Raw genomic sequence first — 20,173 nt, forward strand, 5'->3', positions numbered from 1 at the left:
ACACACAGAGCATAGCCGCACACAGAGCATAGCCGCACACAGAGCATAGCCGCACGCACACAAAGCATAGCCACACACAGAGTATAGCCGCACACAGAGCATAGCCACACACAGAGCATAGCCGCACACAGAGCATAGCCGCACACAGAGCATAGCCGCACACAGAGCATAGCCGCACACAGAGCATAGCCGCACACAGAGCATAGCCGCACACAGAGCAAAGCCACACACACACAAAGCATAGCCGCACACAGAGCATAGCCACACACACACAAAGCATAGCCGCACACAGAGCATAGCCGCACGCACACAAAGCATAGCCACACACAGAGCATAGCCACACACACACAAAGCATAGCCACACACACACAAAGCATAGCCACACACACACAAAGCATAGCCACACACAGAGTATAGCCGCACACAGAGCATAGCCACACACAGAGCATAGCCGCACACAGAGCATAGCCGCACACAGAGCATAGCCGCACACAGAGCATAGCCGCACACAAAAAGCATAGCCGCACACAAAAAGCATAGCCGCACACAAAAAGCATAGCCGCACGCACACAGAGCATAGCCGCACGCACACAGAGCATAGCCGCACACAGAGCATAGCCGCACACAGAGCATAGCCGCACGCACACAAAGCATAGCCGCACGCACACAAAGCATAGCCGCACGCACACAAAGCATAGCCGCACGCACACAAAGCATAGCCACACACAAAGCATAGCCGCACGCACCCAAAGCATAGCCACACACAGAGCATAGCCACACACAGAGCATAACCGCACACAGAGCATAGCCGCACGCACACAAAGCATAGCCACACAGAGCATAGCCGCACACAGAGCATAGCCGCACACAGAGCATAGCCGCACACAGAGCATAGCCGCACACAGAGCATAGCCGCACACAGAGCAAAGCCGCACACAGAGCAAAGCCGCACACAGAGCAAAGCCACACACAGAGCAAAGCCACACACAGAGCATAGCCGCACACACACAAAGCATAGCCGCACACAGAGCATATCCGCACACAAAGCATAGCCACACACAGAGCATAGCCACACACAGAGCATAGCCGCACACAGAGCATAGCCGCACACAGAGCATAGCCGCACACAGAGCATAGCCGCACACACACACAAAGCATAGCCGCACACAAAGCATAGCCACACACAGAGCATAGCCGCACACAGAGCATAGCCGCACACAGAGCATAGCCGCACACAGAGCATAGCCGCACACAGAGCATAGCCGCACACAGAGCATAGCCGCACACAGAGCATAGCCGCACACAGAGCATAGCCACACACACACAAAGCATAGCCGCACACAGAGCATAGCCACACACACACAAAGCATAGCCGCACACAGAGCATAGCCGCACGCACACAAAGCATAGCCACACACAGAGCATAGCCACACACACACAAAGCATAGCCACACACACACAAAGCATAGCCACACACAGAGCATAGTCGCACACAGAGCAAAGCCACACACAGAGCATAGCCACACACAGAGCATAGCCGCACGCACACAAAGCATAGCCACACACAGAGCATAGCCACACACAGAGCAAAGCCACACACAGAGCATAGCCACACACAGAGCATAGCCACACACAGAGCATAGCCACACACAGAGCATAGCCACACACAGAGCATAGCCACACACAGAGCATAGCCGCACGCACACAAAGCATAGCCGCACACAGAGCATAGCCGCACACAGAGCATAGCCGCACACAGAGCATAGCCGCACACAGAGCAAAGTTGCACGCACACAAAGCATAGCCACACACAGAGCATAGCCACACACAGAGCATAGCCACACACAGAGCATAGCAGCACACAGAGCATAGCAGCACACAGAGCATAGCAGCACACAGAGCATAGCAGCACACACACAAAGCATAGCCACACACAGAGCATAGCCACACACAGAGCATAGCCACACACAGAGCATAGCAGCACACAGAGCATAGCCGCACGCACACAGAGCATAGCCGCACACAGAGCATAGCCGCACACAGAGCAAAGCCACACACAGAGCATAGCCACACACACACAAAGCATAGCCGCACACAGAGCATAGCTGCACGCACACAAAGCATAGCCAAACACAGAGCATAGCCGCATGCACACAAAGCATAGCCACACACAGAGCATAGCCGCACACAAAGCATAGCCGCACACAAAGCATAGCCGCACACAAAGCATAGCCGCACACAAAGCATAGCCGCACACAAAGCATAGCCGCACACAGAGCAAAGCGGCGCACAGAGCATAGCCGCGCACAGAGCAAAGCCGCGCACAGAGCAAAGCCGCGCACAGAGCAAAGCCACGCACAGAGCATAGCCGCGCACAGAGCATAGCCGCGCACAGAGCATAGCCGCACACAAAAAGCATAGCCGCACACAAAAAGCATAGCCGCAAGCACACAAAGCATAGCCGCACGTACACAAAGCAAAGCCACACACCGAGCATAGCCGCAAGCACACAAAGCATAGTCGCACGCAGAGCATAGTCGCACACAGAGCATAGCCGCACACAGAGCATAGCCGCACACAGACCATAGCCGCTCGCAGAGCATAGCCGCACACAGAGCATAGCCGCACGCACACAGAGCATAGCCGCACGCACACAAAGCATAGCCGCACGCACACAAAGCATAGCCACACACAGAGCATAGCCGCTTGCACACAGAGCATAGCCGCACACAGAGCATAGCCGCACACAGAGCATAGCCGCACACAGAGCATAGCCGCACACAGAGCATAGCCGCACACAGAGCATAGCCGCACACAGAGCATAGCCGCACACAAAAAGCATAGCCGCACACAAAAAGCATAGCCGCACACAAAAAGCATAGCCGCACGCACACAGAGCATAGCCGCACGCACACAGAGCATAGCCGCACGCACACAAAGCATAGCCGCACACAAAGCATAGCCGCACACAAAGCATAGCCGCACGCACACAAAGCATAGCCACACACAGAGTATAGCCGCACACAGAGCATAGCCACACACAGAGTATAGCCGCACACAGAGCATAGCCGCACACAGAGCATAGCCGCACACAGAGCATAGCCGCACACAGAGCATAGCCGCACACAGAGCATAGCCGCACGCACACAAAGCATAGCCACACACAGAGTATAGCCGCACACAGAGCATAGCCACACACAGAGCATAGCCGCACACAGAGCATAGCCGCACACAGAGCATAGCCGCACACAGAGCATAGCCGCACACAGAGCATAGCCGCACACAGAGCATAGCCGCACACAGAGCAAAGCCGCACACAGAGCATAGCCGCACACAGAGCATAGCCGCACACAGAGCAAAGCCACACACAGAGCAAAGCCACACACAGAGCATAGCCGCACACAGAGCATAGCCGCACACACACAAAGCATAGCCGCACACAGAGCATATCCGCACACAAAGCATAGCCACACACAGAGCATAGCCACACACAGAGCATAGCCACACACAGAGCATAGCCGCACACAGAGCAAAGCCACACACAGAGCATAGCCGCACACAGAGCATAGCCGCACACAGAGCAAAGCCGCACACAGAGCATAGCCGCACACAGAGCATAGCCGCACACAGAGCATAGCCGCACACAGAGCATAGCCACACACAGAGCATAGCCACACACAGAGCATAGCCACACACAGAGCATAGCCACACGCACACAAATCATATCCACACACAGAGCATAGCCGCTCACAGAGCATAGCCGCACACAGAGCATAGCCGCACACAGAGCATAGCCACACGCACACAGAGCATAGCCACACGCACACAGAGCATAGCCACACGCACACAGAGCATAGCCACACACAGAGCATAGCCACACACAGAGCATAGCCACACGCACACAAAGCATAGCCACACACAAAGCATAGCCACACACAGAGCATAGCCGCACACAGAGCATAGCCGCACACAGAGCATAGCCGCACACAGAGCATAGCCACACACAGAGCATAGCCACACACAGAGCATAGCCACACACAGAGCATAGCCACACACAGAGCATAGCCACACGCACACAAAGCATAGCCACACACAGAGCATAGCCGCACACAGAGCATAGCCGCACACAGAGCATAGCCGCACACAGAGCATAGCCACACACAGAGCATAGCCACACACACACAAAGCATAGCCGCACGCACACAAAGCATAGCCACACACAGAGCATAGCCACACACAGAGCATAGCCACACACAGAGCATAGCCACACGCACACAAAGCATAGCCACACGCTCCCAAAGCATAGCCGCACACAGAGCATAGCCGCACACAGAGCATAGCCGCACACAGAGCATAGCCGCACGCACACAAAGCATAGCCGCAAGCACACAGAGCATAGCCGCAAGCACACAGAGCATAGCCGCACGCACACAGAGCATAGCCGCACACAGAGCATAGCCGCACACAGAGCATAGCCGCACACAGAGCATAGCCGCACACAGAGCATAGCCGCACACAGAGCATAGCCACACACAGAGCATAGCCACACACAGAGCATAGCCACACACAGAGCATAGCCACACACAGAGCATAGCCACACACAGAGCATAGCCGCACACAGAGCACAGCCGCACACAAAGCATAGCCGCACACAAAGCATAGCCCTACACAAAGCATAGCCGCACGCACACAGAGCATAGCCTCACACAGAGCATAGCCACACACAAAGCATAGCCGCACACAGAGCATAGCCGCACACAGAGCATAGCCGCACACAGAGCATAGCCGCACACAGAGCATAGCCGCACACAGAGCATAGCCGCACACAGAGCATAGCCGCACACAAAGCATAGCCGCACACAAAGCATAGCCGCACGCACACAGAGCATAGGCGCACACACACAGAGCATAGGCGCACACACAGAGCATAGGCGCACACACAGAGCATAGGCGCACACACACACAGAGGATAGCCACGCAAACACAGAGGATAGCCACGCACACACAGAGGATAGCCACGCACGCACAGAGGATAGCCACGCACGCACAGAGCATAGCCACGCACACACAGAGCATAGCCACGCACACACAGAGCATAGCCACGCACACACAGAGGATAGCCGCACACAGAGCATAGCCGCACACAGAGCATAGCCGCACACAGACCATAGCCGCTCACAGACCATAGCCGCACACAGAGCATAGCCGCACACAGAGCATAGCCGCACACAGAGCATAGCCGCACGCACACAAAGCATAGCCGCACGCACACAGAGCATAGCCACACACAGAGCATAGCCGCACACAGAGCATAGCCGCACACAAAAAGCATAGCCGCACACAAAAAGCATAGCCGCACACAAAAAGCATAGCCGCACGCACACAGAGCAAAGCCGCACGCACACAGAGCAAAGCCGCACACAGAGCATAGCCGCACGCACACAAAGCATAGCCGCACGCACACAAAGCATAGCCGCACGCACACAAAGCATAGCCGCACACAGAACATAGCCGCACGCACACAAAGCATAGCCACACACAGAACATAGCCGCACACAAAGCATAGCCACACACAGAGCATAGCCACACACAGAGCATAGCCGCACACAGAGCATAGCCACACACAAAGCATAGCCGCACACAAAGCATAGCCGCACACAAAGCATAGCCGCACACAGAGCATAGCCACACACAGAGCATAGCCGCACACAGAGCATATCCGCACACAAAGCATAGCCACACACAGAGCATAGCCGCACGCACACAAAGCATAGCCGCACGCACACAAAGCATAGCCGCACGCACACAAAGCATAGCCACACACAGAGCATAGCCGCACACAGAGCATAGCCGCACACAGAGCATAGCCACACACAAAGCATAGCCGCACACAAAGCATAGCCGCACACAAAGCATAGCCACACACAAAGCATAGCCGCACAGAGCATATCCGCACAGAGCATAGCCACACACAGAGCATAGCCGCACACACACAGAGCATAGCCACACACACAGAGCATAGCCGCACACAGAGCATAGCCGCACACAGAGCATAGCCGCACACAGAGCATAGCCGCACACACACACAAAGCATAGCCGCACACAAAGCATAGCCACACACAAAGCATAGCCACACACAAAGCATAGCCACACACAGAGCATAGCCACACACAGAGCATAGCCACACACAGAGCATAGCCGCACACAGAGCATAGCCGCACACAGAGCATAGCCGCACACAGAGCATAGCCACACACACACAAAGCATAGCCGCACACAGAGCATAGCCACACACACACAAAGCATAGCCGCACGCACACAAAGCATAGCCACACACAGAGCATAGCCACACGCACACAAATCATATCCACACACAGAGCATAGCCGCACGCACACAAAGCATAGCCGCACACAGAGCATAGTTGCACGCACACAAAGCATAGCCACACACAGAGCATAGCCACACACAGAGCATAGCAGCACACACACAAAGCATAGCCACACACAGAGCATAGCCGCACGCACACAAATCATATCCACACACAGAGCATAGCCGCACGCACACAAAGCATAGCCGCACACAGAGCATAGTTGCACGCACACAAAGCATAGCCACACACAGAGCATAGCCACACACAGAGCATAGCAGCACACACACAAAGCATAGCCACACACAGAGCATAGCCACACACAGAGCATAGCCGCACACAGAGCATAGCCGCACACAGAGCATAGCCGCACACAGAGCATAGCCGCACACAGAGCAAAGCCACACACAGAGCAAAGCCACACACAGAGCATAGCCGCACACAGAGCATAGCCGCACACAGAGCATAGCCGCACACAGAGCATAGCCGCACACAGAGCATAGCCGCACACAGAGCAAAGCCGCACACAGAGCAAAGCCGCACACAGAGCATAGCCACACACAGAGCATAGCCACACACAGAGCATAGCCACACGCACACAAATCATATCCACACACAGAGCATAGCCGCTCACAGAGCATAGCCACACACAGAGCATAGCCACACGCACACAAATCATATCCACACACAGAGCATAGCCGCTCACAGAGCAAAGCCACACACAGAGCATAGCCACACACAGAGCATAGCCACACACAGAGCATAGCCGCACACAGACCATAGCCGCACACAGACCATAGCCGCACACAGAGCATAGCCGCACACAGAGCATAGCCGCACACAGAGCATAGCCGCACACAGAGCATAGCCACACACAGAGCATAGCCACACACAGAGCATAGCCGCACACAGAGCATAGCCGCACACAGAGCATAGCCGCACACAGAGCATAGCCGCACACAAAGCATAGCCGCACACAAAGCATAGCCGCACACAGAGCATAGCCGCACACAAAGCACAGCCGAACACAAAGCACAGCCGCACACAAAGCATAGCCGCACACAAAGCATAGCCGCACGCACACAGAGCATAGCCACACACAGAGCATAGCCACACACAGAGCATAGCCACACACAGAGCATAGCCACACACAGAGCATAGCCACACACAGAGCATAGCCAGACACAGAGCATAGCCAGACACAGAGCATAGCAGCACACAGAGCATAGCCGCACACAGAGCATAGCCGCACACAGAGCATAGCCGCACACAGAGCATAGCCGCACACAGAGCATAGCCGCACGCACACAGAGCATAGGCGCACACACACAGAGCATAGGCGCACACACACAGAGCATAGGCGCACACACACAGAGCATAGGCGCACACACACAGAGCATAGGCACACACACAGAGCATAGGCACACACACAGAGCATAGGCACACACACACACAGAGCATAGGCGCACACACACACAGAGCATAGGCGCACACACAGAGCATAGGCACACACACAGAGCATAGGCGCACACACAGAGCATAGGCACACACACAGAGCATAGGCACACACACAGAGCATAGGCACACACACACACAGAGCATAGGCGCACACACACACAGAGCATAGGCGCACACACAGAGCATAGGCGCACACACACACAGAGCATAGGCGCACACACACACAGAGCATAGGCGCACACACACACAGAGCATAGGCGCACACACACACAGAGCATAGGCGCACACACAGAGCATAGCCACGCAAACACAGAGCATAGCCACGCAAACACAGAGGATAGCCACGCACACACAGAGCATAGCCACGCACACACAGAGCATAGCCACGCACACACAGAGGATAGCCACGCACACACAGAGGATAGCCACGCACACACAGAGGATAGCCACGCCAACACAGAGGATAGCCACACCAACACAGAGGATAGCCACGCCAACACAGAGGATAGCCACGCCAACACAGAGGATAGCCACGCCAACACAGAGCATAGCCACGCCAACACAGAGGATAGCCACGCACACACAGAGGATAGCCACGCACACACAGAGGATAGCCACGCACACACAGAGCATAGCCACGCCAACACAGAGCATAGCCACGCCAACACAGAGCATAGCCACGCGCACCCAGAGCATAGCCACGCCAACACAGAGGATAGCAACGCCAACACAGAGGATTGCCATGCACACACACACAGAGCATAGCCACGCGCACACAGAGCATAGCCACGCCAACACAGAGGATAGCCATGCACACATACACAGAGCATAGCCACACAGACAGAGCATAGATACATACAGAACACAATGACTGACAAAAGAGCAACAAAGCATAAATGACAGAGGTTTCGTGCTAGGAACATATTTCATTAGTATAATGACCCCCCACAATACAACATTATAGAATTCTATACACATAGAAAACAGGAAAGAGATGAAATAAACTAAAACCACCCAGAAAGATGATATGCCAGTATATTAAAATTAAAACGTTATTAGTATTTCTAAAAACATAAAGTACAGTACAGTACCATAAGAAGTCAGCAAAGATGAAGAAAACAAGTAAAGAAACCGAGCCGAGTGATCCACAGAAAAATATATATATGGGAGAGCAGTGAAAACCGTTATTGCCCAACCATTTGTGAAGCAGATCACTATACCTAGAAGACAACATGAGTACATTTTAGGTTTAATAACAGAAGGTACAGTTGTGCTCAAAAGTTTTCACACCCCGGCAGCATTGTTCCTTTCTCGGCCTTGTTTCAGAGAATATTAATGAGAACAAAAAAACTTTTCCTCCACTCATAGCCATTGGTTGGGTGAAGCCATTTATTGTGTTTTCTCTTTTTAAATCTTAATAACAACCAAAAACATCCAAATGACCCTGATCAAAAGTTCCCATCCCCCAGTTCTTAATACCGTGTATTGCCCCCTCTAACATCAATGACAGCTTGAAGTCTTTTGTGGTAGTTGTGGATGAGGTTCTTTATTTTCTCAGATGGTAAAGCTGCCCATTCTTCTTGGCAAAAAGCCTCCAGTTCCTGTAAATTCCTGGGCTGTCTAGCATGAACTGTGCGCTTGAGATCTCCCCAGAGTGGCTCAATGATAGTGAGGTCAGGAGCCTGAGATGGCCACTCCAGAACCTTCACTTTGTTCTGCTGGAGCCAATGACAGGTCGCCTTGGCCTTGTGTTTTGGATCGTTGTCATGTTGGAACGTCCAAGTACGTCCCATGCGCAGCTTCCGTGCTGATAAGTGTAAATTTGCCTCCAGTATTTGCTGATAACGTGCTACATTCATCTTTCCTTCAACTTTTACCAAGTTTCCTGTGCCTTTGTAGCTCACACATCCCCAAAACATCAGCGATCCACCTCCATGCTTTACTGTAGGAATGGTGTTCCTTTCATCATAGGTCTTGTTGACCTCTCTCCAAATGTAACGTTTATGGTTGTGGCCAAAAAGTAAAATTTTGGTCTCATCACTCCAAATTACCTTGTTCCAGAAGTTTTGAGGCTTGTCTCTGTGCTGTTTGGTGTATTGTAGGTGAGATACTTTGTGGCATTTGCGCAGTAATGACTTTCTTCTGGCGACTCGACCATGCAGCCTATTTTTCTTCAAGTGCCTCCTTATTGTGCATCTTATAACAGCCACACCGCTAGTTCTCAGAGAGTCCTGAATTTCAGCTGATGTTATTTGTGGGTTTTTCTTTGCATCCCGAATAATTTTCCTGGCAGTTGTGGCCGAAATTTTTGTTGGTCTACCTGACCGTGGTTTGGTTTTTACAGAGCCCCTGATTTTCCATTTGTTAATCATAGTTTGAACGCTGCTGACTGGCATTATCAATTCCTTGGATATCTTTTTATATCCCTTTCCTGTGTTATACAGTTCAACTACCTTTTCCCGTAGATCCGCTGACAATTCTTTTGCTTTCCCCATGACTCACAATCCAGAAACGTCAGTGGCTGGATGAAAGATGCAAGAGTCTGTCTGGATCCCAGAAACTCACTCAGCTTTTATACACACACACACTGATTACAAGCAAACAGGTCACAGGTGATGATGTTACCTTTAGCAGCCATTCAAACCCATTTGTGTCAAATCCTGTGCATGTTATCAGGCCCAAATCACCAGGGTATGTGAACTTTTGATCAGGGTCATTTGGATGTTTTTGGTTGTCATTAAGATTTAAAAAGAGAAAACACAGTAGTTTGACAATAAATGACTTCACCCAACCAATAACCATGAGTGGAGAAAAAGGTTTTTTGTTATCATTCATATTCTCTGAAAAAAGGCCAAGAAAGGAAAAATACTGCCAGGGTGTGTAAACTTTTGAGCACAACTGTATCTACCATTGAAAAATACATTAGCCCACTGTCAGTGGTTGGAAACAAGTAAATCAATTGTGCAACATAAAAAATTATAAAGGTCAAAGTGACAAATGCGTAGCTAATAACAGCACCACGAGATTGCAATTGCTAATACAAAATTAATATATGGAGGCAGACAGATTTATATACAACATTAAAGTGGCAAGTGCATGATGACATATATAAAGTGCTGGTGTGCTGAAAAAATATAACTGTCTGCAAAAATATTAGTATAAGGCTAATCTCAGCAAAAGGACAGGGGTCAATATAAAATATTGTCATGAAGCATGAGAGAATGTCGTGCATGACTCTCCGTATAAATAACATCTCAGCACATGAGATAATTGTATTACTCACCCATAAATGGATAGATGAAGGGGATCACTCACTCATACCCCGACGCGCGTTTCTCCTCTGGCTTTTATGAGGGGATGCACATACTGAGCACAGCCATGAACACACAGAGCATAGCCACACTCACACAGAGCATAGCCAGAAATACACGCAGAGCATAACCACGCACAGAGCATAACCATGGACAGAGCATAGCCACACATACAGAGCATAGCCACGTGCACGCACAGAGCATAGCCACGCACAGAGGAAAGCCATGCACACACACACAGAGCATAGTCACACACAAAGCATAGTCACACACACTCAGAGGATAGCCACACACGCACACAGATGATAGCGCCCACCCACACAAACACACGATAGCCACACACACACACACACACACACACACACACAGGATAGCCACGCACACACAGAGGATAGCCACACACACACAGAGGATAGCCACACACACACACACAGATGATAGCGCCCCCCCACACACACACACAGGATAGCCACACACACACACACACACAGGATAGCCACGCACACACAGAGGATAGCCGCGCACACACACACACAGAGGATAGCCATGCATTCACAGAGGATAGCCACGCACGCACAGAGGATAGCCACACAGATTAGACACTCTGCAGCTCTATTTCTGCACAGAAGTTGTCAGTAAAGCTGAGATGAGACTTGTTAGGTTCTCATTGACTCGGCTGGTTCTGTATTATTAACATTGGGGGTTTCCCGCACCAAATACGTAACATGTGAACTTACCCCAAGCATAAATTCCCACGTTGCAGATTTTGCTGCAGATATTTCTGAGGCTACAATATGGCTCCATTTGTTTAAAGGGCGAAGATTCAGAGCAACAGAACAAAAGCAAAACTTTCCGCATCAGAATCCACAGCAAATATTTAATGAGCACTAGGAGTAATGTGAATGCCTGAGAAGTAACGCCACCGCCATTTGTTTTCACAGCTGAATCGTGCCGCGGTGTATAACTCCTTTGTGTCCATAGTGCCTCTTCCAGCACAGGGGGTCTCGCCCAGTGGGGGTCGCCTGTGTCAGGTGTCTGGCTGGGGTTACACCAGTGCAATCAGCGGCAAAGCCTCCGACATTCTGCGCAGCGTCAAACTGCCCATTGTCCCGCTGCGACTGTGCAACAGCTCCGCCTCGTACTCCGGACACATCACCAAGAACATGATCTGTGCCGGCTACAACAACGGGGGCAAAGACGCCTGCCAGGTAACCGTCACCACCCGCTCTGCCTGCAGGGGGCAGCTTTATATGGGGGAAAATAGAAACGTGCTACAGTAAAGTACCCAAGTAATATCGCCATATAGTGCTAGATGTCAGCACCAGCCATAATACTGCCATACAGTACCCCAGTAATATCGCCATATAGTGCTAGATGTCAGCACCAGCCATAATACTGCCATACAGTACCCCAGTAATATCGCCATATAGTGCTAGATGTCAGTACCAGCTGTAATACTGCCATACAGTACCCCAGTAATATCGCCATATAGTGCTAGATGTCAGCACCAGCTGTAATACTGCCATACAGTACCCCAGTAATATCGCCATATAGTGCTAGATGTCAGCACCAGCTGTAATACTGCCATACAGTACCCCAGTAATATCGCCATATAGTGCTAGATGTCAGCACCAGCCATAATACTGCCATACAGTACCCCAGTAATATCGCCATATAGTGCTAGATGTCAGCACCAGCTGTAATACTGCCATACAGTACCCAGTAATATCGCCATATAGTGCTAGATGTCAGTACCAGCTGTAATACTGCCATACAGTACCCCAGTAATATCGCCATATAGTGCTAGATGTCAGCACCAGCTGTAATACTGCCATACAGTACCCAGTAATATCGCCATATAGTGCTAGATGTCAGCACCAGCTGTAATACTGCCATACAGTACCCCAGTAATATTGCCATATAGTGCTAGATGTCAGCACCAGCTGTAATACTGCCATACAGTACCCCAGTAATATCGCCATATAGTGCTAGATGTCAGCACCAGCCATAATACTGCCATACAGTACCCCAGTAATATCGCCATATAGTGCTAGATGTCAGCACCAGCCATAATACTGCCATACAGTACCCCAGTAATATCGCCATATAGTGCTAGATGTCAGTACCAGCTGTAATACTGCCATACAGTACCCCAGTAATATCGCCATATAGTGCTAGATGTCAGCACCAGCTGTAATACTGCCATACAGTACCCCAGTAATATCGCCATATAGTGCTAGATGTCAGCACCAGCTGTAATACTGCCATACAGTACCCCAGTAATATCGCCATATAGTGCTAGATGTCAGCACCAGCCGTAATACTGCCATACAGTACCCCAGTAATATCGCCATATAGTGCTAGATGTCAGCACCAGCCATAATACTGCCATACAGTACGCCAGTAATATCGCCATATAGTGCTACATGTCAGCACCAGCTGTAATACTACCATACAGTACCCCAGTAATATCGCCATATAGTGCTAGATGTCAGCACCAGACATAATACAACCATACAGTACCCCAGTAATATCGCCATATAGTGCTAGATGTCAGCACCAGCCTTAATACTGCCATACAGTACCCCAGTAATATCGCCATATAGTGCTAGATGTCAGCACCAGCCTTAATACTGTCATACAGTACCCCAGTAATATCACCATATAGTGCTAGATGTCAGCACCAGCCATAATACTGCCATACAGTACCCCAGTAATATCGCCATATAGTGTTAGATGTCAGCACCAGCCATAATACTGCCATACAGTACCCCAGTAATATCGCCACATAGTGCTAGATGTCAGTACCAGCTGTAATACTGCCATACAGTACCCCAGTAATATCGCCATATAGTGCTAAATGTCAGTACCAGCTGTAATACTGTCATACAGTACCCCAGTAATATCGCCATATAGTGCTAGATGTCAGCACCAGCCATAATACTGCCATACAGTACCCCAGTAATATCGCCATATAGTGCTAGATGTCAGCACCAGCCATAATACTGCCATACAGTACCCCAGTAATATCGCCATATAGTGCTAAATGTCAGCACCAGCCATAATACTGCCATACAGTACCCCAGTAATATCGCCATATAGTGCTAGATGTCAGCACCAGCTGTAATACTGCCATACAGTACCCCAGTAATATCGCCATATAGTGCTAGATGTCAGCACCAGCCATAATACAGCCATACAGTACCCCAGTAATATCGCCATATAGTGCTAGATGTCAGCACCAGCCATAATACAGCCATACAGTACCCCAGTAATATCGCCATATAGTGCTAGATGTCAGCACCAGCCATAATACAGCCATACAGTACCCCAGTAATATCGCCATATAGTGCTAGATGTCAGTACCAGCTGTAATACTGTCATACAGTACCCCAGTAATATCGCCATATAGTGCTAGATGTCAACACCAGCTGTAATACTGCCATACAGTACCCCAGTAATATCGCCATATAGTGCTAGATGTCAGCACCAGCCTTAATACTGCCATACAGTACCCCAGTAATATCACCATATAGTGCTAGATGTCAGTACCTGCCGTAATACTGCCATACAGTAGACCAGTAATATTGCCATATAGTGCTAAATGTCAGTACCAGCTGTAATACTGTCATACAGTACCCCAGTAATATCGCCATATAGTGCTAGATGTCAGCACAAGCTGTAATACCGCCATACAGTACCCCAGTAATATCGCCATATAGTGCTAGATGTCAGCAGCCGTAATACAGTCATACAGTACGCCAGTAATATCGCCATATAGTGCTAGATGTCAGTACCAGCTGTAATACTGCCATACAGTACGCCAGTAATATTGCCATATAGTGCTAGATGTCAGTACCAGCTGTAATACTGCCATACAGTACCCCAGTAATATCGCCATATAGTGCTAGGTGTCAGCACAAGCTGTAATACCGCCATACAGTACCCCAGTAATATCGCCATATAGTGCTAGATGTCAGTACCAGCTGTAATACTGCCATACAGTACCACAGTAATATCGCTATATAGTGCTAGATGTCAGCACAAGCTGTAATACCGCCATACAGTAACCCAGTAATATCGCCATATAGTGCTAGATGTCAGCACAAGCTGTAATACCGCCATACAGTACCCCAGTAATATCGCCATATAGTGCTAGATGTCAGTACCAGCTGTAATACCGCCATACAGTACCCCAGTAATATCGCCATATAGTGCTAGATGTCAGTACCAGCTGTAATACCGCCATACAGTACCCCAGTAATATCGCCATATAGTGCTAGGTGTCAGCACAAGCTGTAATACCGCCATACAGTACCCCAGTAATATCGCCATATACTGCTAGATGTCAGCACAAGCTGTAATACCGCCATACAGTACCCCAGTAATATCGCCATATAGTGCTAGGTGTCAGCACAAGCTGTAATACCGCCATACAGTACCCCAGTAATATCGCCATATAGTGCTAGATGTCAGTACCAGCTGTAATACCGCCATACAGTACCACAGTAATATCGCCATATAGTGCTAGATGTCAGCACAAGCTGTAATACCGCCATACAGTACCCCAGTAATATCGCCATATAGTGCTAGATGTCAGCACAAGCTGTAATACCGCCATACAGTACCCCAGTAATATCGCCATATAGTGCTAGAGGTCTGTACCTGCCGTAATACCGCCATACAGTACCCCAGTAATATCGCCATATAGTGCTAGATGTCAGCATCAGCCGCAATACTGTCATACAGTACCCCAGTAATATCACCATATAGTGCTAGATGTCAGCACAAGCTGTAATACCGCCATACAGTAACCCAGTAATATCGCCATATAGTGCTAGATGTCAGCACCAGACATAATACAACCATACAGTACCCCAGTAATATCGCCATATAGTGCTAGATGTCAGCACCAGCCTTAATACTGCCATACAGTACCCCAGTAATATCGCCATATAGTGCTAGATGTCAGCATCAGCCGTAATACTGCCATACAGTACCCCAGTAATATCGCCATATAGTGCTAAATGTCAGCACCAGCCATAATACTGCCATACAGTACCCCAGTAATATCGCCATATAGTGCTAGATGTCAGCACCAGCTGTAATACTGCCATACAGTACCCCAGTAATATCGCCATATAGTGCTAGATGTCAGCACCAGCCATAATACAGCCATACAGTACCCCAGTAATATCGCCATATAGTGCTAGATGTCAGCACCAGCCATAATACAGCCATACAGTACCCCAGTAATATCGCCATATAGTGCTAGATGTCAGCACCAGCCATAATACAGCCATACAGTACCCCAGTAATATCGCCATATAGTGCTAGATGTCAGTACCAGCTGTAATACTGTCATACAGTACCCCAGTAATATCGCCATATAGTGCTAGATGTCAACACCAGCTGTAATACTGCCATACAGTACCCCAGTAATATCGCCATATAGTGCTAGATGTCAGCACCAGCCTTAATACTGCCATACAGTACCCCAGTAATATCACCATAGAGTGCTAGATGTCAGTACCTGCCGTAATACTGCCATACAGTAGACCAGTAATATTGCCATATAGTGCTAAATGTCAGTACCAGCTGTAATACTGTCATACAGTACCCCAGTAATATCGCCATATAGTGCTAGATGTCAGCACAAGCTGTAATACCGCCATACAGTACCCCAGTAATATCGCCATATAGTGCTAGATGTCAGCAGCCGTAATACTGTCATACAGTACGCCAGTAATATCGCCATATAGTGCTAGATGTCAGTACCAGCTGTAATACTGCCATACAGTACGCCAGTAATATTGCCATATAGTGCTAGATGTCAGTACCAGCTGTAATACTGCCATACAGTACCCCAGTAATATCGCCATATAGTGCTAGGTGTCAGCACAAGCTGTAATACCGCCATACAGTACCCCAGTAATATCGCCATATAGTGCTAGATGTCAGTACCAGCTGTAATACTGCCATACAGTACCACAGTAATATCGCTATATAGTGCTAGATGTCAGCACAAGCTGTAATACCGCCATACAGTACCCCAGTAATATCGCCATATAGTGCTAGATGTCAGCACAAGCTGTAATACCGCCATACAGTACCCCAGTAATATCGCCATATAGTGCTAGATGTCAGTACCAGCTGTAATACCGCCATACAGTACCCCAGTAATATCGCCATATAGTGCTAGATGTCAGTACCAGCTGTAATACCGCCATACAGTACCCCAGTAATATCGCCATATAGTGCTAGGTGTCAGCACAAGCTGTAATACCGCCATACAGTACCCCAGTAATATCGCCATATACTGCTAGATGTCAGCACAAGCTGTAATACCGCCATACAGTACCCCAGTAATATCGCCATATAGTGCTAGGTGTCAGCACAAGCTGTAATACCGCCATACAGTACCCCAGTAATATCGCCATATAGTGCTAGATGTCAGTACCAGCTGTAATACCGCCATACAGTACCACAGTAATATCGCCATATAGTGCTAGATGTCAGCACAAGCTGTAATACCGCCATACAGTACCCCAGTAATATCGCCATATAGTGCTAGATGTCAGCACAAGCTGTAATACCGCCATACAGTACCGCAGTAATATCGCCATATAGTGCTAGAGGTCAGTACCTGCCGTAATACCGCCATACAGTACCCCAGTAATATCGCCATATAGTGCTAGATGTCAGCATCAGCCGCAATACTGTCATACAGTACCCCAGTAATATCACCATATAGTGCTAGATGTCAGCACAAGCTGTAATACCGCCATACAGTAACCCAGTAATATCGCCATATAGTGCTAGATGTCAGTACCTGCCGTAATACTGCCATACAGTACCCCAGTAATATCGCCATATAGTGCTAGATGTCAGCATCAGCCGCAATACTGTCATATAGTACGCCAGTAATATCGCCATATAGTGCTAGATGTCAGTACCTGCCGTAATACTGCCATACCGTACCCCAGTAATATCGCCATATAGTGCTAGATGTCAGTACCTGCCGTAATACTACCATACAGTACCCCAGTAATATCGCCATATAGTGCTAGATGTCAGTACCTGCCGTAATACCGCCATACCGCACCCCAGTAATATCGCCATATAGTGCTAGATGTCAGTACCTGACGTAATACCGCCATACCGTACCCCAGTAATATCGCCATATAGTGCTAGATGTCAGTAACTGCCGTAATACCGCCATACCGTACCCCAGTAATATCGCCATATAGTGCTAGATGTCAGTACAGCTGTAATACTGTCATACAGTACCACAGTAATATCGCCATATAGTGCTAGATGTCAGCACAAGCTGTAATACCGCCATACAGTACCCCAGTAATATCGCCATATAGTGCTAGATGTCAGCATCAGCCAAAATACTGTCATACAGTACGCCAGTAATATCGCCATATAGTGCTAGATGTCAACACCAGCTGTAATACTGCCATACAGTACGCCAGTAATATCGCCATATAGTGCTAGATGTCAGTACCTGCCGTAATACTGCCATATAGTACGCCAGTAATATCGCCATATAGTGCTAGATGTCAGTACCAGCTGTAATGATGCCATAGAGTACCCCAGTAATATCGCCATATAGTGCTAGATGTCAGCACCAGCCATAATACTGCCATACAGTACCCCAGTAATATCACCATATAGTGCTAGATGTCAGCACCAGCCGTAATACTGTCATACAGTGCCCCAGTAATATCGCCATATAGTGCTAGATGCCAGTACCTGCCGTAATACTGTCATACAGTACCCCAGTAATATCGCCATATAGTGCGAGATGTCAGTACCTGCCATAATACTGCCATACAGTACCACAGTAATATCACCATATAGTGCTAGATGTCAGCACAAGCTGTAATACCGCCATACAGTACCCCAGTAATATCGCCATATAGTGCTAGATGTCAGTACCTGCCGTAATACTGCCATACAGTACCCCAGTAACATCGCCATATAGTGCGAGATGTCAGCACCAGCCATAATACAGCCATACAGTACCCCAGTAATATCGCCATATAGTGCTAGATGTCAGTATCAGCTGTAATACTGTCATACAGTACCCCAGTAATATCGCCATATAGTGCTAGATGTCAACACCAGCTGTAATACTGCCATACAGTAGACCAGTAATATCGCCATATAGTGCTAAATGTCAGTACCAGCTGTAATACTGTCATACAGTACCCCAGTAATATCGCCATATAGTGCTAGATGTCAGCACAAGCTGTAATACCGCCATACAGTACCCCAGTAATATCGCCATATAGTGCTAGATGTCAGCATCAGCCGTAATACTGTCATACAGTACGCCAGTAATATCGCCATATAGTGCTAGATGTCAGTACCAGCTGTAATACTGCCATACAGTACGCCAGTAATATCGCCATATAGTGCTAGATGTCAGTACCAGCTGTAATACTGCCATACAGTACCCCAGTAATATCGCCATATAGTGCTAAGTGTCAGCACAAGCTGTAATACCGCCATACAGTACCCCAGTAATATCGCCATATAGTGCTAGATGTCAGTACCAGCTGTAATACTGCCATACAGTACCACAGTAATATCGCCATATAGTGCTAGATGTCAGCACAAGCTGTAATACCGCCATACAGTACCCCAGTAATATCGCCATATAGTGCTAGATGTCAGCACAAGCTGTAATACCGCCATACAGTACCCCAGTAATATCGCCATATAGTGCTAGATGTCAGTACCAGCTGTAATACCGCCATACAGTACCCCAGTAATATCGCCATATAGTGCTAGATGTCAGTACCAGCTCTAATACGGCCATACAGTACCCCAGTAATATCGCCATATAGTGCTAGGTGTCAGCACAAGCTGTAATACCGCCATACAGTACCCCAGTAATATCGCCATATAGTGCTAGGTGTCAGCACAAGCTGTAATACCGCCATACAGTACCCTAGTAATATCGCCATATAGTGCTAGATGTCAGCACAAGCTGTAATACCGCCATACAGTACCCCAGTAATA

The 20,173-nt window shown here is 48.9% G+C and overlaps 2 protein-coding genes across 2 annotated transcripts in view; one reads left to right on the forward strand and one right to left on the reverse strand.

Moving 5' to 3' along the window:
- The window catches only part of CDA (cytidine deaminase), a 53,625-nt gene that overhangs the window by 28,101 nt on the left and 5,351 nt on the right, over positions 1–20,173 (reverse strand). The window lies entirely within an intron of this gene.
- LOC141171715 (trypsin-3-like) overlaps positions 1–20,173 on the forward strand; it is a 99,684-nt gene that overhangs the window by 19,257 nt on the left and 60,254 nt on the right. The window contains exon 4 of the mRNA XM_073655365.1: positions 12,079–12,345. Coding sequence (XP_073511466.1) covers positions 12,079–12,345 — 267 coding nt within the window. The remainder of the gene's footprint in view (positions 1–12,078; positions 12,346–20,173) is intronic.

This window comes from Phyllobates terribilis, unplaced genomic scaffold (genome assembly GCF_046119375.1).
Source record: "Phyllobates terribilis strain yellow unplaced genomic scaffold, ASM4611937v1 Scaffold_12__6_contigs__length_324123572, whole genome shotgun sequence".
NCBI lineage: Eukaryota > Metazoa > Chordata > Amphibia > Anura > Dendrobatidae > Phyllobates > Phyllobates terribilis.